The 24,560-nt window shown below is 35.5% G+C and overlaps 2 protein-coding genes across 2 annotated transcripts; both read right to left on the bottom strand.

Annotated features, from left to right (window-relative positions):
* Window positions 1-323: 323 nt before the first annotated feature.
* On the bottom strand, window positions 324-2,045 carry LOC136235910 (cytochrome P450 726A27-like). The gene is made up of 2 exons (XM_066025995.1): window positions 1,143-2,045; window positions 324-1,066 (listed from the first exon to the last, which is right to left on the bottom strand). Exons 1-2 carry the CDS (start codon window positions 2,019-2,021, stop codon window positions 458-460), a joined length of 1,488 nt encoding a protein of 495 aa, XP_065882067.1. The 5' UTR covers window positions 2,022-2,045; the 3' UTR covers window positions 324-457.
* A 2,862-nt stretch (window positions 2,046-4,907) lies between these two features.
* On the bottom strand, window positions 4,908-9,197 carry LOC136200706 (terpene synthase 5-like). Its single transcript, XM_065991128.1, has 7 exons — window positions 9,071-9,197; window positions 8,091-8,364; window positions 7,516-7,888; window positions 7,204-7,422; window positions 6,454-6,580; window positions 5,734-5,982; window positions 4,908-5,399 (listed from the first exon to the last, which is right to left on the bottom strand). Exons 1-7 carry the CDS (start codon window positions 9,179-9,181, stop codon window positions 5,109-5,111), a joined length of 1,644 nt encoding a protein of 547 aa, XP_065847200.1. The 5' UTR covers window positions 9,182-9,197; the 3' UTR covers window positions 4,908-5,108.
* Between the last annotated feature and the right edge of the window lie 15,363 nt (window positions 9,198-24,560).

Raw genomic sequence — 24,560 nt, 5'->3', positions numbered from 1 at the left:
CTTTTTTTTTAACCTTGGGCTAAAATTAGCCCCCCCGATTCTGAAATCCTGGATCCGCCACTGGTTGAAGGCCAAGTTCTTTGAAGTAGTAAAGTACTTAGAATAGTTGGAAAACACTCTGTCGGTGGCTAAGAAGGATGCATGTAAGAGTTCTAGTACGTGGATTATTATGATTTAAATAAGACTTCCATGATTTAAATAAGACTTCCACAAAAGACGATGTTCCCCTTCCACATATTGTTGTTCTTAGTGAAGTAGAGCAACAATGTATTCATCCATGGATGGATCTCAAGATACAATCAAATTCTGGTGGATGTGCTCGATAGTGAAATATGAAATAGTTGAATTGAAGTTATTCATATACTCAAGGGAACACTAATTAATACGGGATAAACAAACATTTAATAATTTTGAGAGAACACTATTATTAAAACATTTATTTCACACAGTCATTTAGCTAAGATTGAGGTGCAGCAGGAATCAAGTAGAGCGGATTTTTTCTTCTGATTGCAAGTGAAAATGTCTCGTTCATGTCAAGATTTTCAGACTTCATTCCATTAGGAAGTTTCCAATCAAAATCACACAATAGTTTTGCTAAAGGAAGCTCAAGGTCCGCAATACCAAAATGAATTCCAGGACATATCCTTCTTCCAGCACCAAATGGGATATATTCAAAATTACAACCCTTATAATCAACTTCACTCCCAATAAATCTCTCTGGATTAAACGTTTCAGGTTCAATCCAATGATTAGGATCTCTTCCAATCGCCCATACATTCACAAGAACTTCAGTTTTGGCCTTTATACTATACCCATCAATTTTACATTCCTCTCCGCATAGCCTTGGAAGTAGAGGTGCTGGCGGATGTAATCTCATTGTCTCTTTAATTATTGCTTTAAGGAATATTAACTCATCAATAACCGATTCATCAAGCTTTCCATTTTTAAGGCATACCTTCCTTATTTCTTGTTGCGCCTTTTCCATTACTATTGGATTTTTCATCAATTCCGACATTGTCCACTCTAAAATTGTTGCAGACGTATCAGTCCCAGCGATGAACATGTCCTATAATCATGTTCTTAATTAGAGCACATAAATTAATAAACTAACAAGAAATTCAATTGAAAATTATTAAACTAACCATAGTGATTGATTTGATCCCATCTGTAGTTAAATAAGAATCAGGATTTTCTTGGAGTTGCAGAAGAACATTAAGGAGATTGTTGGATTCAATTTGGCCTCCTCTTAACTCTGATTTATGTTCTTCAATGATGTTTTCGAAGATTTGATCAGCTTCTTTATGCAATTTCAAAAGAGTAGATTTCATCCCAGTGATCACATGAATGAATTGAAGAGAAGGAAACAAATCAAGAACAGTGAAACCTGCTATTGCCTTCACTAATCGATTCATAACTTCTAACACAGCTTCTTGATTTCTGTTCTTCCGGCCAATAACTGTTCTTGCTACAATTGAATTCGTCAATGAAAAAATCATATCGCTCAAGTTAATTGGCGATCCCAATTTTGAATTAATCGATCTAATCAAATCTGATATCTCTTCTTCCCTAATTGATCTAAACGATTGTACTCTTTTTGCACTAAACAACTCTAAGATGCAAATTTTTCTCATTTGTCTCCAATATTCACCATATGGAGCAAATCCGATGTCTTGGCGATTGTAAAAGATGATATCGGCTGCGGAGACACGACATCTATTGCTAACCTTGATGTCATTATCTTTGAAGAGTTGTTTGGCAACTTCTGGAGAAGAAACAACCACAGCAGTAACTTGGCCAAGTTGAAGCTGCATAAAAGGTCCATAAATTTTGGCAAGTTCTGCTAGGCGGCGGTGGGGTAATAGACAGATAAGTTGGTGGAGGTTTCCGATGAGAGGTAATTTGGGTGGCTGTGGAGGTTGATTTGAAGTTTGGGATTTGTTCTTCCAATTCCAGATAATCAAAACTAGAATTGGGAGGAAGGTGAAAAGGATTGGGGAGATAAATGAGAATAACTCTTTCATTTTGGAGAAATATGGGAACGATGATTCCTTGTTTTGTCTAAAAAGGGAGCCATCGGTTTTATAGAAAATAGGGTGTATATCGGTTCAGAACTGAACCGAACCGAAACAACCGAATATCGAAATTATTAAAATAATGACACTGATATGTAATTGAATGGTATGTAAAATCGAAATATTACTGAACTAAAATATTTGATTCGGTTCGGTTTTAAACCGAATTAGTTAAAAAAATAACAAATAAAAATTACTCTATTTTCTTATTAAATTTATCTCAACAAAAAAAATTAAAAATACTTTCAAAATATATTTATATTGACTTATTATCTCAATAATATTAAAAAAAACTAAACTTGTAAAATCTAATTTATGTGTATATTTGTATAAAATAATTTAGAATATGTGCAACTCGGTGCGGTTCGGTTTTTTTACATTTTTATCAAACCGAACCAAAACCAATACTGAAATGCATCTAAAACTAAAACCGATGCCGAATCAAAGTGTCAATAAACCGAACAAAAAACAGAATTCAATCGGTTCGGTTCGATATGCGTTTTAAACCGAACTGATGCACAACCCTACTTCCAGCGTAGTAAAGATTTACTCTAAGGGAGATAATGATATTATTTTGTTCTTGATTAAATAATTTATTAGTACACATTTTTACATAACATAATGATTATTTTCTTATTTTGAAAAACACGTATTCATCTTTTGTCACGGTAAACCTTTTACTCATTTTGTTATTTCTAGGTTTAATTTTTTAATTATTTTCATTTGAATACAAAAAGAAATTGTGTTATTTTTAGTTGTAACAGCTCAGCCTAGACATAGGTGAAAAGTGTGACTGCCTATGACCCAATGTCAAAATTGGTCCAACTTTTTTTAACTATCTATATAACACATTTTTTCATTAAATATGTATTTATAATATTTATCCAGAACTAAAAAAGGACTAAATAATGTTATATTTTAGGTGTACAATGACCCGAATTTCGATTTTAAACTTTTCAGTATATTTTTTTATTAAAAACCTCTTATCTTTTTTTAAATAAAAGTTGAGTTACAGGTTAAGATCGGAATGCAAAATCCCAACTAGGTTGGCAACTTCACAAAACCAATCAAAAACCCAGACCCGGATTTTATTAAAATGAGGAAAAAATACATGAGAAAGATTGAGAGAAACGAAATTGTTCTAAACAATACATATCATCAGAAATAAATCTATTGCAAAAAGCTGGTGCAGAATTCCACCAAACAATATGATCTGTTGTGACACCAAATTTAGCCAATGCATCAGCCGTTCTATTTCCTTCGCGAAAAATATGAGTAACATTTAGATCCATAGAAGAACAATGCCGAAGACAAGCAATCCAATCCTGCCGCAACGCCCATGGAACAACAAGAGAGCGCTTCCTAAGAAAATTTACCACATAAATAGAATCACATTCCACCCATAATTTGTGCCATCCTTTTTCCCAAGCAATCTGAATAGCAAAAATAACGGCTTTCAATTCGGAAACATGCGCAGAAGGGGTATCCACTCGAAACGCAAAACAACCCTGAGCAAATCCTCGAGTACCCCCTGATTTCGTATAGATTCATAAAATATCATGACCAGCTCTAGTAACAACCCCACGATTAACTCATATACAACCGTGGAATATACATATAGACCTCATTTTATAATGTATTTTAATTATTTAAACTAAAATATTTAACACTTATTTTATATAAGTTTAATAACTGTTATTTTTCAGCCATAATATCTATATATTCCCACCTTATGGAGACATTCGCCTCCCTTCATAAAGGTCGAATATCTGACGACCCTAGTCCTTAATGGACTAAGGTGGATCGCTTAAGCTACTATCGACAACTGACCTAGAGGTGGTGGAGATCCAACGTTAGAGTAGTCCACGTCCCTTATATTGTTCCTTATACCAACTTGGCCTCCACCATCAGCATTCATTAATATATTCCATTCATCACTCCTTGTCGAAGTCTCTTCGTAGCTTTACTAATGCTTGGGGTTGAGTTTGCCTATAGCCAAACTCTCCTCTTATATCAGGTTTTTCATTTCTTTAAATTCAAAATTTTGACTCATGAAGCCTACCGTTGAAAATTGAATTATTTAATTTATAAAACGTGTCTTTCTCTCCACTTTTCAGTATAATGATAATATAAGTTTTGTAAAAAATTATTAAGCATTTTTAAAAAGTTTATAAAATATGTACATGAACTATTTGCATTGAAGCAACCTGATCTCCAACTACAATTTTGTTGAATCAATGGAAGTATTCTTTCTCGATTCTGAAGCACACTAACATGTTGAATTGCAAGCCTGTTTCAAGCCCAACAAATCTTATTGACAAGTTAATGTTAGTGTGCTTCAATACTGAATTTGTGTCTTTATCACCAAATCGTTGGCAGCTTATAGTATCTTACTTTCACTTGGATATATATTTCCTTTGTTGTTAGCAAGGTGTCAAAGTATATGCATGGACCAATGGCTCTTCATTTTTGCGTTGTTAGATGCATTTTGTGTTATCTACGAGGCACTACGAGTCCAAAAAGCAACACACTATTTCAAGACCTTCAACGAAGGTGAAATATAGGTATGTTGCTTCCGCACATTCAAAGTTTAACTTAGGTTCACATGCTTCTTTGAGAATTTAGATGTCTATTTCAACGTGTGTCGGTCTTTTAGTGTGATAATCTTAGTGTTGCTTATCTAATGGCTAATCCATTTTTTCATAATCAAAGTAAGCATTTGAAAATTAATTTTTAATTGTACAAGACAAAGTTTGTTTGAAAGAACATGCGTGCGATATATTTCAATTTTTTACCCATTAATCTTATTGAAAATAATAATAATATAAAACTATGAAGAGAAATGGTTGAAGCTACAATATATAGATTACAACTGGAACAATAACGTGAAAGCTGGAGAATAAAATTATCATGTAAATTGAAAATTCTACTGTGATCCAGGTCCATTGGATTTTATTAATACAATAAGGCGCAACTTAGACACCTAGTATGTTTAAGAACTTCTCCATACAACCAGCTAACAACGCAATGATGATATTACATTGGAAGTGGGTTAATAAATAATGATGTGATATGTTGTTTCATGTTGTGTCCATAAGTAAAGTAATCGGTGCCTTGGTAGAAAAAAATACCGGTCCGAGCAAAGTTGAAAGTGTACTTGAGCAATATCCTTGGAAGAGTAGTTGGCTTCAACAAATCTTCATTCATTCCTTTCCATTTATTTTCAAGTATTTTCAGGATGGCTTTAATCGCCTCATCTTGTGACACTCCATATTGTATCATATAACAATCAACAGCTTTAAGACAGTCTCCTCTCTTCGTCTCATCCTTTAAATATATATATTTATCTTAATTAAAAAAATAACAAATTTTATTCAAGCATTATTATTTTTCAATTCTGTCAAGAAACCGTTTGATCTGAAAATTTAAGCTAGTAGGTAAGACTCAAGAATAGTTTTTATTGTTATTTTTACCAAATTCAAACATGCATTTTCCTAGATAATAATACTTATTATTATTATTATTATTATTATTATTATTATGGACTTTATCTATCATTTTGTGTTTTTGATCAAATGGTTCCTTAACCTCAATGAACTACTAATATTATTGGTAAATGAAATTGATCGAATTAATTAATTAAGTAATTAATACAACATACCGTCCGTACTCCATTAATATCATTCAGGAAACGAGGATGGAATTTGGCACCAACAATAATTTCGGGATCATTTCTTATCCACAAAATTTCCTTCATACCAATATTTTCAATTCCAAGAATGAATGCCGACGTAAGACTATTATAAGTGCTTGTCACATTTCCATTTTTCATATACTCATCGAAGGAGGGTGCTTTCCTTTCTTTTAGCCAAATTGCCTCCACATTGTAGCCTATCACCAACTCTTTTATCTGAAAATTAATAATAGTAATAGTTTAAGTCCCCTAATGTTCGCCCAAATATATTAGTGGGTTTTTATATTTTTGAAAATAATTTTAACATCACTACATTTTTATTTCAATCCTACTATAACACCCTTTTATCACTATATAAATAACTTTTTTTCGTTAAATAAACATGTTATTTGGTAAATGAGTTCAATGCATTGTGAAATACACTAATAAGACCCTTATTACCGAGTTTAAATGCATGATACCCAATTATATGAAAAGATTGAAATACAATTATATTGAGTTGATAATGAGAAATAGGTTCAACTATGAAAAAATATGAATTTAAACTTACTAAAGTGTATAATGACGTTAGTTTCACCAATCCTTCTACTAACGAAAATATAATATAATTGTTTAATTATTAACCAAAAAAAATCCCTCACTATTTATTTTTTTATAGGTATAATTATTGTATATATATTTGCATACCATTTCCCTGGCAAAAGTGGTTTTACAAGAGCATCCTTGAGCGTCATCATCCTCCGTTAATTGAAAGACAAGCTTGTAAAGAAACTTCATGTATTCTGGTAGTTCATCAACAGCTTCAACAGTGAACCTGAATTTTGATAAAAATAAAAATGTGTAAATTATATATTGATAATCTAGTGAGAGATGAGAACTCAAAATGGCAAATAAAAAATATCTCATCTACTTATCGGGATGATAAATTTTAAGTTTTTGTATTTTGATTTGGCTGACTTTTTACGGATAAACTCAATTTGGAAAGATATATTTTGATTTGTTGAGGTGTCTGCTTTTTAATCCATGCCAAAACAACATCGATATCGTATGGGTTGGGTTAGGGCCAAAAAAATTATAATAACCCTTTTTTACCTCAGCCCAAGCCAGAGCCACGTTGTTTTAGCATCTACGAGAAGAAAAATAAAAGTGTCTAACTCATAAATGGTTGGACACCTTCTTTATATGTTAGGGGTCCTTTGCATCCCAACACATGAAGATCAAAAGAGGAGGACAAGGGCAGAACCACCCCTCTCAGGGATGTTTCCTTATAATTGAGGGTGGGCCAACACCTTTAATCCCTCCCTACTTCCACCTCTTACTGATTCCACTTTCTTACCTTTAATCCCTCCCTACTTCCACCTCTTACTGATTCCACTTTCTTTGGAAGGTTGTTGTTGAGTGTTGGTATCTTTCTAATTCTTCTATTATATAAATTACCTTTGAAATGCAGTAGTGAGAAGTTGAAGTTCTTCAATAGTACCATAGGAATCATAAGTATCATCCACCGGTGTTAGCAATGATATATATTTGCATATAAACATTCGAGAAATACTGTATTGTGGCTCGAAGATGAATCCAACTGCCCACATATATGCCTCTACAAGTCTATCTCTCGCATAAGGAAGATTTTCTGCAACATTTAAATCTTTCCACCACCTAAAGGAATAAAATATAAATGTTTTTAATCTTAAGTACTTTTGGACTTAACGAAAAACTGATAGAAAAATATCCAATAGTATAATTACTTACCTGGAAAGTGAAGCTAACTCTTTTCTGTAGAGTAATTGTAGTCTATTATAGTCCAACTTGACAAATTTAAGAAGAGTTTCATCTGCATATTCATCTTCCTCGTAAAAAGATATATAATTTAGAGCATCAAGTCTTTCAATAGTGCGGTGGGATGGGTACATCAAACTATTTCTTATATGTTTCTGAAGATGAGGACTTGAGTTATCAGCTAAAATTTCCAGATGTTTTCTTGTGAAAGAAAGGGCTTCATCTAATATATCTTCACCAGGAATTGCTAGGAAACATGCTTCATACAAGCAAATGATGCCTTTAACATCATTAGCAATGTCTTCCTTGAATTTTTCATCTTCGTCTTGAAACTTCTTAAAAACATCTGATTTCGTGCATTCATACTTAAGTCAAAATGTATTTATATATATATATATATATATATATATATTGTTCTGAATATTCAAAAATAATATAAAAGCAATTAATTAGGTTTCGACATACTTGTTGGCATTATAAATTCAATGTTCAAATTTACAAGAACATAAAAAAAAAAAAAAAATTGTTTTGATAGAGTAAGTACTCACCACAACTCATTTTGAATCCATGTTGTCTTAAGACTCGAAATAAACTTGCTAGAGTATATATGTCATAGTCATTATCTTCCAAGAGTTTAGGAAGAATAGTGAAAATGTGATTTAGTTGTTTATTGATTTCATCCTCGAAATGATAGGATACACCAAGACGACATAATAAATCAATGAATCTAATATTATATGTTAACTCTTCAGTAGAGTGAAGTAACATGTTTTTTACTTTTATTTTCATTGTTTCCACTTGTTTGGTGTGTGATTCCAATTCCTGTGAATAAAGATATATATATGTGTGAGAGATAATATAAAAGTTAAAACAAAAAAAATAATATAATAAATATGCTTGCACTATATCTATCGTCTTAAAACTAGTCTTAAAGTTTTAGATCAACAAGTTCTCTAATATGATATTAAGTCCTTTTAGACCATGTTAAAATCCTAGCAAAATCATTTATTGCTGAAATTCAAGACATGATATTATGAGACGTATTATATATGCTTCAAGTTTAATCGACATTTGTTTGTAGGATGTGTTAGAGACATTTCATTCATTCTTTATAGGTCATTTCAGTTTATGAAACAAAAATCATTTTTTTATTGACAAACCACTTTTGTACCATTATGACGTCTACATAAATTTTTTTTTTTTGTTTTAATGTCATTTAGGTATTGATTGATTAGGAAAGAGGAAGTGAATGTTTAAAAAGAGAAAACTCTGTAAATTGTGATTTTGAAAAATAAAAAAACATGGTTAAATAAATATGGTTCTAAACAATTTTAATTTTAGATATTTCTTTTTTAAAATCATCAACGATCATTTTGAAATATTAATTAAAATTCAATTCAATGAATATAATATCGAAAAGTATAAAATTGAGTAATTTATTTCACATTTTTAAAAAATGAGTGAACATAGTTTTAAATATGAATTAATTTATATAGGTGAAATTGAAGTGAAAAGAGAATATACGTACCGAATCCATTGGGGAAAGAGAAGCAAAGGTTTGACCCCAAAAACTACGTGGTTGGTTTTTCAAACAACCCCTGAAAATATCTTGCTCTGCTTTAGTGTCAACCTCACCCATTTTTTCTCTACTTTTGTTGTATGCACTTTCTTGCCTAATCTATCTTGCTATTTATATAAAGAATATTCATGATCAGCCTCACTGTTTCAATCAAGTTTCAATTATTGACATGTGACAAACAAATTAATGTTTTTTTTATTTAATAGATATTTACATCTTTAAATTTGGTAAGTTTTATCTGAAATTTTTAAATAACCTATCACATATTCATAGTTGACTTTAAAAACTTATCGCATACTTATAGTTGGTATTAAAAACCTATCACACACATAAAGTTGGTTCATCCAGACATCTTTTCCACAAAATCGTTGATCTGTCATCTTTAACAGATGAGATCGCATGTGAGTGCTATAGAAAAAAGAAAAGTGTATAAGTTCATTTTGTATGTCACCTCATATGTCAAAGATAACAGATCAATAATTTTGTGTGCAGGAAGTCCAAATGAATCAATTTTAGGTATGTGATGGGTTTTTAATGTCAATTATAGATGTGTAATAGGTTTTTAAAACCAACTATAAATATGTGATAGGTTATTTAAAAAGTTCAGGATATCAGTAAGTAAAATTTACTAAATTTAAGGGTGTAAATATGCATTAGACTTTTTTTTCTTTAAAAACTGTTTTAAAAGCTGTCACTTTAGACCGACAATTTATTAAAACATTTAGTTGAGATGGCTATGGTTTCAAATATGTTTGTTTAATAATATAATAAAATATCCACTTGAAAGTCCCATACTGCTGGTGTCTTAATTTGATTGAACAATATTATACTTAGAATATCTATCTAAGGCGGCTTTCAACAGTTTTCTATTAAATAAATAAATAAGGTATTGAAACCTTTTGGGATAGGAGGATCCAATATTCACTCATATGTGAATGTGGTGTTTTTATCTTATAATAATTTAATTACATTTATCATGTAAAACACGACATTAATAATCGTGTAATCAGATAAAGATATCCGTTCAAAGTTTTCTGCCGGCTTCTCCGAATCCCTCTTTAGTAGAAGCCTGTTTTTTTTATAAGGATGTGGACTATATTCTTGTTGTATCTATTGAAATCTCTACGTATGTTAAGCAATGCTATCAGTGGCAGAGCCAGAAATTTGTACTTTAGGGGTTCTGTTAGACATCTTACATTATTAAATGGGGAATCTATATGACTCCTTAAATATGTGAGGCAATCCTTATTCTTTGTTTACAAGTTCATTTATCCATGTATACTCCGGACTAGGCAAAAATTTTGTAGGCTTCATCACTTTAAAACTTTATCGTTATGGTGTGTTAGGTAAAAAATTAAAAGTGTATCGTAAAAAGAGCGGACATATTTAATTTTTTATAAGTTCAACGCTATTTTCTAAAAATTTATAATATTTTTATACTTTTTTATGTTTAGTTATAAAATTTTTATAATTTTTGTAAATTACAATTTAATTCAAAAATTAAGTTGTTTGAGTATTAAAAGTAAGAAATTGATATTTATATGGATGCATCTTAAACCAACTCAGACACTTTAAAATATTGAAATAATACTACATACGGTACATATAAACCAATATTTGGGGGGTACAAGGTGCGAACTAACCACTACTCAATGGTGGAGCTGGTGGTCGGGGGCTCCGGCTCTCGGGCTCTGAACTGGCTCCGCCTCTGAATGTTGTAAAAAACGCTAGGTTCTAGTCAGACAAACAGAACTCTTAAAGATTTATCAGGATTTGTCGGAGCTTAATCAGATTTGTATTTTCTTATTTTCTAATAAACAATTTATTATATAAATTCAATTAAAATATGTATCATACTATCTAGAGAATAATTTAAAATGTTTTTCTTTCGAAAAAAAATAAAAATAATTTAATATAGAAAAACATATATATTTATAATATTTATCCTTTAAAATGTGTCAAAAATAATATTTCAATGATAATGTTTTCCAAAAATTAGTAAAAAAAATGTCCTTAAGCAATATAATTCATCAAAAACTATGAAACAATACAACAACAACAACAAAGCCTTAGTCCCGAAATGATTCGGGGTCGGCTAACATGAACCATCATATAAAACCGTGAAATCAAGTCGTGTCAGCAACACAAATTCGCTCCCTCCACTCCGTCCTATCCACTATCATATTTTCCTCAATTCCCAGTAAACTCATATCACTATCGATCACCCTCCTCCAAATTTGCTTAGGTCTTCCCCTACCCCTTACCACTACATCCCTTTGAAACAATATCCTTAAAAATTTTAAATCATCATACAAACAAGTAGAGAACGCAATTAAATAAAAATATTCAAAAATAAAAAACATAATTCACTAACAATCATGTGACAATATTCAAAAGTGAATTATAATAAAGAATAAAATATTTTTTGTTCTGATTGATGCTTAAGCAGCCCCTATGTGGTCACCAGACGTCCTCTAGGCGGCCAACAAAAGGTCGGGTCTAGAAAACGCTCAGATGATTTAGGCTGAAAAGATGAGAACAAATTCTCAATTTTGAATACTTTAACAAATAGAAAATCAAAGTTAAGAAAATTAGCAAATTAAGAATTTCATTTCTTTTACAACTCAAGCAGAAATTAATCTGTTGAAATTAGAATTATGCTCCATCTGCCAGCCAGAAGTATTTTGGAAATTGAAATCATAATGGCCAGAATAATAAATTAATATGGGTGACAGCAAATAATTCAAGAGGTTATAGATAGTTTTGCAAATGGGGGGTAGTGGGGCTGCTGGACTATTTTTTTTTGGAATTGCTGCAATTAATAAATCTGCAACTTTAGGGTATGTAGATGCTAATTTAGGTAATTTCAAATGGGTGGATCAGGTTGGGAGGGTAGGTCTGATGGTTTAGTGCTTGGCAGGGCCGGTCCTGGGTATAGGTCCGGGGTACGCCGGTCTAGGGCCCACGGTTGGAGGGATCCTAGAAAAGATTTTAGTGTGTGTATATATATATGAAAGTTAATTTTTTTTAATTTTTTGGAGGTCTAATTCTTTCTGAAAACCCATTGATAAAAAAAAAAATTAAAGGCTTGTCCAACCCTTACACTTTAATTAGAAAATTTTATATTAAAGGGACCCTTATTGTTTATTTTGCCCAGGCCCCTAAATTGTCAGGACCGACCCTGGTGCTTGATGTTGGGCATTTGGGGCATGTGAATAAAATGGGTTCTGGAAAGTTGTGACATGGTTAGCAGGGGAATTAATTTTGATGGAGCGGGTCTCGGATTAGGATCGATGGGAGCGACAGATACGGATAACAGACAAATTAATGCATCTTTTAATATTTTGCAGGGTGTTGCTGGTTCGAGCAGTGTTGTAGGTCTTGGTCACTCCAATTTAAATTGTTGTTGGGTGCCCCCGATGACTAACATTTATAAAGTTAACTGTGATGCGGCTTTTTCAGTCTTTCAAACACTGCTACTTTTGGTATGGTTGCCATGGTCTAGTTTCAATGTCAGGTGGTGGACCAATTGGTACGACTTTGTATGCATTACATGCTGAATTATTAGCGATTCTTCATTCAATTCGAATGGTTCGTGATTGTGGTTATCGTGCTATTATCGTGACATCTGATTCTGCCTCAGCCATTCAATTACTAAAAGGTGATCAGGTATTATCAAATTGGGGTATTATTTTTGGTGATATCTTTGAGATGGCCGGAGTTTTTGAATAGATCAAGTTCGTGTTTGATCGATGTTAAGCAAACACGGTTGCTCATTCTTTAGCTGCATGAGCACGAACTCTTTCATATATGAAATTTTTTATCGAAGATTTCCAATTTTATATTTTTCCTTATGTTCGGAATGATTTTGTTACGTTTGTTTCGTAATATATAGTAATATGACCCATGCTTACCTCTTCAATGCTTCCTAAGCAATTTTTTTAGTCTTAATATGTGCAGATAATAAATGCAATAGCATATTCTTTTATATTATCTATATTTATTTTATATTAAACTATGTGTTGGTGATATTTTCGAAATATCCCAATTTTCAACCTTGATACGCGAGTGCGGGGAGTAAAAATGGTAAAAATAATACAGGCGTGTCAGAGAAGCTGATTCTCAAAGGATAAAATGGTAATTGAATACAGTAAATAAATAAAATGTGCCTAAATTACTTGAATTCTAAACGAAAAGCGATTGACGACCGTTACAAGGACAAAATAAAAACAACGGTCTTGGGTCCCGACGTTACTTGACAGGTCGGTCGGAAAAACAATTTTTAAATATAAGTACCAAAAATAAAGTAATAAAACGACACAAAAATATAATTTTTTTTTTAATTTTCTTTTATATTTTTATTGATTTTGTAAATATTTTTCAATGTTTTTTGTATTACAAATAATAATAAACCATGAAAATTACAACTTAAAAAGAAATAATAACTTTAAAGCTAGAAATGTAAATAAGCCATAAAAAAACAAATATGTACGGGATGAAATAAAATTAAATCGATCTCTTTGATGTCGTTGGAATGCGCGAAATTAAGGACTGGAACTCCGGAAAATCGGCTTGGGGGCTGTTGTGTTGTCCGGATAATTCTGGGTGAATTCGGAGCAGTTCGAAGAGTTCATGGACTTAGGCAGAAATTTACCACCAAGCTAATAAGTCGGCAGCACTTTGTGGAACAAAAACAGTGATTTCTTGGAACTTTCTGGTTCAATTTCGGGAGCTGTAGAGGTCGGATTATAGCGAAACGAATGCTAGTATTTAAAGTTAGTGTGCGAATGAAAGGTTTAGAACTGGAATTTCAGAAGAAGGTCGAGTAAATGAGTCGGAATAAATTATTGAAAATGGGGTGACAGAATAATTGTTTGATGGTTGAAAAACCAAAAACTTGATTCTGTTTCGTGGAGGGTACTTTAGGGGGCGATTAAGAAGGCTATAGGATGTCGTTTTTTCCGAAATAAAAATTGAGAGTTCTAGAATTGATGTCAATAAAGAGATTAAAATTAATTTGGGCTAAAATGATCAGCTAACGAACTCTAAATAAAATTTGGAAAAACGGCTCACCAGAAAAGTTGTTTGATGAATTTTTCAAGGGTGTTGCTATATACCACCCCTGTTTTCCCACTTACCGTCCGGTTTTTACCATTTTTGCCCTTTTACCTTGTTTTACCAAAAAAAATTAGAACTATTTCTCTCAATTCCAAAAAAACACAAAAAATAGAGTAAAAATGGACCGGAGAACCCCGGAATTTGAAGATTTCTTCCCAAACGAGGTAACAATCGAACTTAAACCTTTAAATATATAAATTTTAAAAAAAATTACAAAAAAATTACAAAAATATCTGTTATTTTTAAAAATTTCCGGAAATTTTTAAAAATTTCCGGAACTTTTGTTCATGGCGGGTGATATACCCGCCATTAATAAAGTAGTGGCGGGTCTTGGACCCGCCATTACTCGTATGTGGACGGGTCTAAAACCCGTCCACTCAAGACAAGTGGCGGGTCCGAGACCCGCCATTTGTCTGTACGATGGCGGGTGGCGGACCCGCCACGTCTTACACAAAGGCGGGTCTGTCACCCGCCAGCTACCATACACAGGCGGGTCCTTGACCCGCCAAGTAGAAATACAGCGGCTCCAAAAGCCGCTGTTTTAACCGTATTTTGCCTATTTTTTAATTTTTTTTAAATATTCATTCATTTTTGTTTAATTTTAGGAACCAGACAATATTTGGATTGGTGACGGTATTGATTATAGTACACGTTTCATTACAAGCGTATTTTTCCACACAAGTATTGAAGCGATTCAGTGGGCTAAAGCTGTGGCAATTAAAAATGGTTTCGAGATTGTTATTTCTTCACACAAACACGACGGAATGGAAAAGCTTCTAAAATGTTCACGTGGAGAACGATATAGAGGAAATACGAATCCTTTAGAAGATTCATGTAGGAAAACTAAAACTAAGGCGTGTGAGTGTCCTTTCCGAATTAAAGTCAAACAGTTGAAAGATTTTTCGGGTTGGGAGATCATTGTTTATGTCGGAGAGAAGGGTAAGCATAATCATGACTTGTGTGTTTATCCACAAGGACACCAACAGATGAGCGGACTCAGTCCCGCATCGAAACAAATTGTGCGTGAAATGAGTACGTATCAAGCAAAGCCGTGTGCTATTATGACGGCACTTCGTACACAACATCCCGGAGACAATCCAACAATAAAGCATGTATATAATTACAAAGACCGATTGAGGAAGGATGGGTTTCAGGGTAGAGATATGATTAGTCAGTTTTTCCATTTTGCCGTAGAGAATAATTATTCTCATTCTAGTGTTGCTGATCCGGAAACAGGTATGTTAACTCATGTATTTATGGCACATCCTTCTTCTGTTAAGTTATTTCGAACATATTACTGGTATGTTGGAATGGATTCAACGTACAAAACCAACAAGTATAGAATGCCATTCTTTGAAATTGTTGGGATGACTCCATGTAACGAAAACTTCAAGATAGCTTATGCTATTATGAAGGATGAGACGGAGTCGAGCTATCATTGGGTTATGGAAAGGTTGAGAAATTTGATCGGGTTTGATGTTAACCTGACTGTTATTTTGACTGATAAAGAGTTGGGATTAATGAAGCCAGTTAGTGAGGTATTTCCAGATTCTGCACACATGTTATGTACTTGGCATATCAACAAGGATGTAGAAAATAGGGTCTACAAACTTATGGGCGATGACATGAAATTTGCATCTGGTTTTAAGAATGGAAGATGGAAGAAACTAATTAATTCTCTAACAGTAGATGAATTTGATATCAATGTGGCGAAGATGAAAGATCAAATGAGAATGTATGGTCATGTGATATCTTATGTTGAGAAGACGTGGTTATGCCACAAGGAGAAGTTCGTTGTTGCGTGGACGAAAAATTTCCTTCATTTTGGAAACACAACTACATGCAGAGTGGAGAGTGAACATTCTTCTTTAAAGAAATGGCTGAATTCCTCCACTGAAGCCCTCGATATAGTTTGGGCGAAGGTTCATAACGAGATTGAATTGCAAGTAATCAAGATCAGGTATTCATTTATTCCATTTTGCTACTGTTGCCATTATATTTCCATTTATTAGGATATATTTTGATTGTTAATACAATTTTATTCATATCAGTGGTAGTCTTGAGTCTTCAAGACAGCGTAAACATGTTTTGTTCTCCGGATTTCCATTCAGCCACCTATCATGTAAAGTGTCCCACCACTGTTTGGAGTTGCTTGGGAGTGAATATTTGCGTATGAAAAAGTTGAGTCATGAAGTGGGTGAACGTTGTGGATGCATTTTGAGAACCTCTCAGCAGATCCTGTGTGCATGCGAACTCAGCAAATTGAAGCTCGGACGTAAACCGGTTAGTATTTCAATGATACACAAATTCTGGAAGACACTTGTATATGGTAATTCTGACACTACTGACAATGTCGATTATGCTGATGGGACTGAGGATCGGGCATACTTTCACTCTCTTGTTGATGAAGTCGATAAAAGCGACCCAACTTTTATGCGCAATATTTCTCAATTGATTCATGATCAACTTCACCCGGACGAAGCTGGATATGGTGAACCGGAAGTAAAAATTGATGTCCGAGGACGACCGAAGGGAAGTTTATCAACCAAACGTACGCCGAGTGCGTGGGAGTATCGTGACATTCATCGTGGACGTGCTCGATCTACTAGTTCGTCTAGAAGTCGTGGACGAAGCTCTTCGTTCCGCTCTGCTGGTAATTTTTACTTTTATTGTTAATCTACATACTCATGTATTTTTTTGTATTGCTTCCATCAAATTATTGTTTATAAACTGTAAAAATTATACTATTACAGGTACCGATGTGACATCATATAATATTTCAGATTACCCGAATTCGGACAAAATCGTTGGGTTAATTAAGTCGTATATTGAATCCTATCTCAATGTCGAACCCGATGGTAATTGTGGGTTCCGTGTTGTGGCGGACAAAATATTCGGCAATCAAGATAGCTGGTATTTAGTAAGAACGGCTATAGCAAATGAAATCATTGCTAAACGTAGCATATACCAACCAATCTACTTTGGCGGGATAGAAGCGGCAATTAGGCGAATTTCTTGGAATGGTGGTGGTTGCACTCAAGCACATTGGTTGACAGTTTAGGAGGACTTGTATCCCATTGCCTCATTATATACTGCGGCTGTATTTTTTTTCGGCTACGGTAAAGGTAAAAGCTTATTTTCATGTGGTACAGTGCTACCGTTATATGCACCCTCGACTGCTACACGGCCACAACGTGAGATTATTATAGCTCATTTAGGACCGTACGAACATTTTATTCGGCTAGATTTATCTAGTAATTTTCCAGTTCCTCTTATACTGGTTAATTGGAGCACATGTCGACAGAGTTCCGTTGAAGGATGGGATCTATTGTATGCGGATCGGCGAGCACAGTGGGATAGACTTGCTATTATTGCGGGATATAGATAGTAATATTATGTTTAGTGAACTTAATGTTTATTGATATTTAGTGAACTTAATGTTTAGTAATATTATGTTTGATGACCTTAATATTATTGCAGGATATAAGTGTTCACTGATATTAATATTCAGTCATAGCATGTTCAATGATATCACTGTTCACTGAAATTACTGTTTAGAAAATAAAACGACTTATACAACTAACGAGTAGCAAAATATTAATTAACATGAAAAGTTTAAAATTAACAACTACAATCCAAATGACTTACAAGCTCACTGTTCCTAATCATTTGGCGAGATCCCAATCACTCATAGCATGCTCCAGGATATCCATCCACTCAGCTTACTTATCCGCATCGAACTGTCGTAAATCTGCTATCACGCCACGAGAGATGGTAGAAAAGCGCGTAACCCACTGGAAAAACAATAATTAATTGAGAATGTTAATTAACATTTAGTTTAAAATTAACAACTACAATCCAAATGACTTACAAGCTCACTGTTCGAACGACTGAGAATATCATCTGTCTGTGCCTGCGTATCGGGCAAGACCTGCGGATGTGAATATCGAACGTACCACGACATGTACGCCTCATCACATGCTGACTGAGTATCAGCGATAGTGTATATCAACATCATAAGTGTAGACGCCGCTGGAAAAAATTCCCAACTATCATGGGTAACCACAGTTGCATGCTCTAACCGATACCGAGAGCTACTCCAATCACGTACAACCTTCGTGGGCGTGAAAATCCGCATGGGCACGATCTGGACATACCCCAACTGACGGAGGCATCGATCGGGCATATACGGCTCCATTATATCCCGGTATTGTATCCATCCCCTATAAATAGTCTGAGGAGTGCGGACCACTATATCACGACCGTAGGGGAGCCACATCACCTGCATACATATACAAGTAAATTAATAAATTATAAATACATTAATAATATAATTAAGTGATAAACGTACCTCGGACGCTGTCAATCTATCAATACGAAGACGTAACTCTCTCAACCGCTGATCAGTCCTGGGCTGCTTTGTCGACGACCATATCCGAGCTCGTGGATCATCTGGTCGGGGGTGTATCCCTCTCGCTGAGGTCTGAAACATGGGAAATACTCGTATATCCACGCCTGAAGAAGAGTCAGGCATCCTGTGATCTGTGAACAATCTCCTCTACTAGCAATACCTAGCTGACGGTATAGGTATGCTAGTGTAGCTGAGCCCCATGAGTATCCACCCACGCCCTCTACCCCATCCTGCACCTCCAACAAGCATACTGGTCGGATACGGTCACCACTCTTGTCTATAAACAAAGTAGAACCTAACATCAAAAACATCCACCCGATCGCCTCAGAATCTGAGATCCGACCTACGGAACACATAGAGACGATGGAATTGCAAACTACACCACCGCCCTTCCAATGCTTACTCTCCAGCTCCTCCTTAGTCACCCCAAACAGCTCCATCACTGCGGACTTAGACTGCTCTGTTCCACTCTCAGCAGACACAAGTTGGCCATCCACTGGTATGCGTAAAATCTCCCACACATCATGTAGCAGAATAGTCATCTCACCGAAGGGCATGTGAAATGATGACGTATCCGGCTGCCAACGCTCGATAAAAGCACATATCAGGGGCATATCAATGTGTGGGTACATGATACCCGGGAGGTGTGACAGTCTCGAATCCCGTATAAGCTTCTTGACCTGTGGACTAGCTGTCGAGTACCATTTCATCAGTTTCTTGCAGTAATGCCCCCTAGTATGGCCCCTGAGCTGGGTCCTCATGTGCCCGCTCCACATCCCATAAGCAACATGTCCCAAAAAATTGGGAATCACAGAACCGTCTACTGGTCCACCTGGGACAAGATCCGTCACTATCCAATCCTCTTCAGCATCCCTAGATCTTTTGCTGCTGCTCCCTGCAATTATATCACACATTCTATCAATGACAGTCAAGTAATAATAACATAAAAATAATGTAAATTATTTACCAGATGACTCAGAACGAGCAATACGACTGCCTCTCGCCTTCGACGATCGAAGAATTGGGACAGTATCATCATCGGTAGACTCGTCTTCGGAAGACTCATTATCAGCATCTACGGCAACGTAATCCTCGTCCATGGGCGGATGAACTGTCTCGTGCGCCCTTTGTGCATCTGCCAACAATTTATCTGCTTTTTTGGTCCTCCGAGCAGAAGCTGTGATACCACGCTTATTTGGTTCACGATCAACCGCTGAAAGGCCGGACTGCTAAAATGTATAACAAAATATATATTAAAAAAATATATATATTAGCCCGAGCGGGCAAAACAGCCCGCCCAGACGTAATGTCGAGGCAAAATCCGCAGGATTTTGCCTAGGGGGGCCAAACGACCCGCCGGGGCAAAATCCTGGGATTTTGTAATGTCGGGGCAAAATCCCTGCCGGATTTTGCCTAGGGGCGGGCCATTCGGCCTGCAAAGGCCAAAATCCCTAGGGATTTTGGCCGATTCTGGCCAAAATCCATGGGGATTTTGGCCTTGGCGGGCCGAATGGCCCGCCCCTACAGTACAGAGGGCGGGCAAAACGGCCCGCCAATGCAAAAATTAAAAAAATATATTTTTAACGTATATAAGGACTTACCTGTGTACCGAACAACCCTTTTCCTCGACCTCCACGACCCGCCATGATGTTTTAGACTTCAAATGTTCAAGTGAGGTTAAGTTTTTGAAAAATGGGGGTAGGAGTTAGAAATGTGGGGGAAGGGGTTCAAATCCTATAATTTGAAAAAAATGAGGAAAAGGGTAAAAATGTCAAAACCGGGCGGTAAGTGGGAATTTACGGGCGGTATATAGCAACCCACTTTTTCAATGATGAAAAACTCAAAAACTTGTTTCTGTGTCTTTTTAATTGATTGAGATCAATAAAAAGTTTCTAAACATGATTTGGAATAGGTGTGTAAACTAAGAATGACTCGAAAATGGGGTTTCGGTGATCTTGGTTTCACAGAAAATGCTTGAAGCTTTGAAGAATATAACAATGGTGAAATTTGATTTAGACTAAGAAAGCTTGAACCGAAGATTGGGTGATGATTTTACTGACTTAACTAATAGATTGCAAGAAATGATTTGAAAATTGGTTGATTAAACTAAGAGAATTTCGGATTTGAAGCTGAAAATTGTAAGCTTTTCTGAGGAACTGAAGATTAAAGAACTAATTTTGGGAATTGAGACTTTGTTTAGACTAATTAGATGCTAAAGAACGATTTCTACAAACCTAAGGATTGATAAAAATGCCGATTTTGGCAAGGAATTTCTACGAACCTAAGGATTGGAATGAAAGAGTTGAGCTCTATTTATAGGATTTTGAGCAACAAATCTTATATTGGTGGCCCTTAAATTTCTCACCCATGATCCTATTACCTTCCCATAAGTTGAAGAAAGAAAATGGCTGAGTTGGGAGTTGGAAAAATGGAGATAGTGCCGTGAAATGCGTTCCTCATATAGGTAGAAATGTTCAAACCCGTTTTTCAGCACTGCTTCTCTTTAAAAAATTCTACCGGCTTCGTTTTAGCTCCGTTTTGCTCCGTTTTTTACATTCCGGAAAGCTAACATCCCGAGCTTTCTGAAAAAAATAATAACTGTCTGATATCTTGCTGTTTTGGGGTCCATTTTCATCGTCGAAGTTGCTGGACGGGTTACTGAAAAAAATGGTGCAAATTTGCCCCTGATTTTTATTATTTCTTTTTCTTTTCTTTTTATTTCTGTTTTCTTTTTATAATAATCTTTTGATATTATTTTCTATTTTTATCACATTTTTATTTTATTCCAAAATGAATTTAATTAAAATAAAATAACTATAGACTAAAAATTATAACCTATGCTAAAACACAAAAAATTTAATTAGCCCCCAACACTATGTTTTTGGAAAAGTATAATTTACCCGTAACTATGAATTTAAACATACTTTTTTACTGTCATTTAATTCGTTATTTAATTATCACATCAGACCTTGCAAACATCAATTATGTCTAAAATATTTATTTACTTAGTAACATAGTTACAAATAACATGTCGAAATAATAATATTTAAATCTATCAGATAAAAGTTGATCACAAAAATTACATATAACCCGTTAAAATACAAATAAACGTGATTTATTTTATCAATAAACTTGTTTGAAAAATTTGATGTGATAGTCTAATAACACAAATTTTATCAACAAACTTATTTATTCTTCATAAAGAGACAGATTATTATTCTGGTCTATCATAAAAATCTAACATGATATTCGAATATTTTCAGAGAAATAAAATTGCTAGAAATACAAAATTGTGTCGAAAACGATTGTTAATCGCCTCAAAAAAGTCTTGCCTGAGCTAATACACGACACACAGGCTGCCTTTGTATCGGGGAGGCAAATCACTGATAATGCTATAATAGCATTTGAGGCCTTCCACAGCATGAAAGCGAGAATGAAGGGGACAAAGGGTAGCTTTGCACTGAAAATAGATATGAGCAAGGCTTATGATCGGGTAGAATGGGTTTTCTTGCAACAAGTTATGAGGCAAATGGGTTTTCCACAACACTTTACGAGTCTTATTCAGATGTGTATCTCATCTGTGTCAATGTCTTTTCTAATTAATGGCCAGCCTACGGATGTAATACACCCCAAGAGGGGTCTTAGACAAGGGTATCCAATCTCCCCGTATCTTTTCCTGATATGTGCTCAAGCTCTATCAGCAAATCTCCGGAAAGCAATCGACCAACGACAATTACAAGGGATAAGGATCAGTCGTACATGTCCGGTAATATCTCACCTTTTCTTCACGGACGATTCAATTGTATTCGGAAGAGCTGGTATAGAAGAGGCGGGCATCATTAAGGAGATCTTGGAGAAGTATGCTGAAGCGTCGGGTCAGATTGTTAATTACGACAAATCGGAGATTTTTTATAGTAATGGTGTTCCTGATATTAGGCGATCTGATATAAATTCAATGCTAAAGGTCAAGGAAACTGGTGGGTTTCCAAAATATTTAGGATTACCACGGTAATTGGTCGCTCGAAAAAGGTAATTTTCGCCTGTATCAAAGAGAGAATTGCGAAGAAGCTGAAAGGTTGGGAGGAGCGATATCTGTCAGCAGGTGGGAAGGAGGTTCTGATAAAGGCTGTTATTCAGGCCATCCCTCAGTATGTGATGTCTTGTTTTTTACTACCTGAAACGCTTTGTAGTGAAATACAGGGATTAATTTGTAAATATTGGTGGGGGCAATGAAGGGACACGACCTGTCCACTGGCTCTCGTGGGAGGCGATGTGCCAATCCAATGAGAAGGGAGGACTGGGGTTTCGATGGTTGAGATCTTTCAATATCGCGTTGATTGCAAAACAATTTTGGAGAATTCTCAACGAACCAAACTCTCTTTGTGCACGGGTTCTGAAGGCGAAATATTTCATGAACTGTGATTTGATGAGTGCGCCAATTGGCAACAGCCCAAGCTATTTTTGGAGAGGCCTTATGGTAGCGAAGGAAGTTGTTGAGAAGGGCCAAATGTGGAGAGTTGGAAATGGGAGTGGCATTATAATTTGGAGTGACAATTGGGATCCCGGACTAAACTGTAAAAAGCCTATTATGTCAAGAAGCAACCCACGCCCTGAGTATGTGGAGGAACTGCTTGATAGCGAGACAGGTGAGTGGGATTTACATAAAATGGACCAGACACTTATACAATCTGATATTGATGAGATAAAGCGAATCCGTCTGAGCTTTCGGCGTCCAAGGGATGAAAGGTACTGGGGGGCGAACAAGAAAGGATGTTTCTCGGTTCGCAGTGCTTATTACTTGATAGAAACGAGACGACGGGCTGAAGCGGACATTCCTAAACAATCTGTCAGGTCCGAGCTGTTTTTTCGGTTCTTATGGAGTATGAATCTACCGGCAAAAATTCTCCATTTTCTTTGGAAGCTTACAAAAGGGATTTTACCTTGTCTAAGTGAACTGGCGCGACGAGGAGTGACAACAACGATATAGTGTCAGGTATGTAAACATAATAATGAAGATATCATGCATGTTTTTGTAAATTGCTAGGAAGCAAGGAAAATCTAGAAATCTGCAGATTTCCAGCTGCGGCTGGATAAAATCGGTCATGGAAATATTGGAGGATGGTTGCAGGCTTGTTTTGATGCATTATCTGCAAGGGAAATTAGGAAGCTGGTCACCCTACTATGGTGGATTTGGTACAGGAGGAACGTATTTGTCCATGACAAGAAATGGTTGTCTGTAGAGTTGGTAATAGACTTGTCCATGGGCCGGGCTGGGCCGGGTTCGGGCTGGACCTGGTGGGCTTTTGTGTAAAAGTGCTCGTTCCAAGCCCAGCCCAGCCCAGTATTAATTTAGGCGGGCTCGGGCTGGGCTGGGCTCGGGCTTAAAAATCAAATCCCAAGCCCAACCCATATAAGCCCACCTAAAAAAATATACATAATTTTTAATTATAAAAAATCAAATTTATACTTAAAATAAATATTTAATTATAAATATGTAAATTTTTTAATTAATATTAATAAGACGGGCCGGGCTGGGCCGGCCCGTGATATTTTCATATGTCTCAAGCCCGCCCAAAAAATAGGCGGGCTTTAGCGGGCCTGGGTCGGGCTGGGCCTAAGAGTAAATTTCATTGTCCAAACCCGGCACAAGGGACACGGGCCTGGGCGGGCCGGGCGGGTACCCGGGCCCGTGGACAGGTCTAGTTGGTAATAACGAAAGCTGCGGATTACCTTATCGAACTTGATCACATCTCTGATCCGCCATTACCAAACAATCAGCACGAGGAGGTTACGAGACGGCCAAATCAGCAAGCTACGAAAGTATGGTCCCCTCCCCCGACCGGTGTGGTTAAAATTAATTGCGACGCCAAATACGGGGTGAATGGCCTTACGTGTAGAGCTGGTCTGATC

The sequence above is a fragment of the Euphorbia lathyris genome, chromosome 7 (genome assembly GCF_963576675.1).
Source record: "Euphorbia lathyris chromosome 7, ddEupLath1.1, whole genome shotgun sequence".
Classification (NCBI taxonomy): Eukaryota; Viridiplantae; Streptophyta; class Magnoliopsida; order Malpighiales; family Euphorbiaceae; genus Euphorbia; species Euphorbia lathyris.
The sequence above is the reverse complement of the archived record's forward strand: the minus strand, read 5'-3'. Positions and strand labels throughout refer to the sequence as shown.

Bases quoted from the DNA above. Each gene is read 5' to 3' on its own strand.
- LOC136235910 (XM_066025995.1), bottom strand. From the start codon at position 2,021: ATGAAAGAGTTATTCTCATTTATCTCCCCAATCCTTTTCACCTTCCTC. The intron at 1,067-1,142 runs GTTAGTTTAATA...ACATGATTATAG, and splicing joins GGATCAAATCAATCACTATG to GACATGTTCATCGCTGGGAC.
- LOC136200706 (XM_065991128.1), bottom strand. From the start codon at position 9,181: ATGGGTGAGGTTGACACTAAAGCAGAGCAAGATATTTTCAGGGGTTGT. The intron at 8,365-9,070 runs GTACGTATATTC...CTTTATTCACAG, and splicing joins CTCTTTCCCCAATGGATTCG to GAATTGGAATCACACACCAA. The intron at 7,889-8,090 runs GTGAGTACTTAC...GCACGAAATCAG, and splicing joins TGGATTCAAAATGAGTTGTG to ATGTTTTTAAGAAGTTTCAA.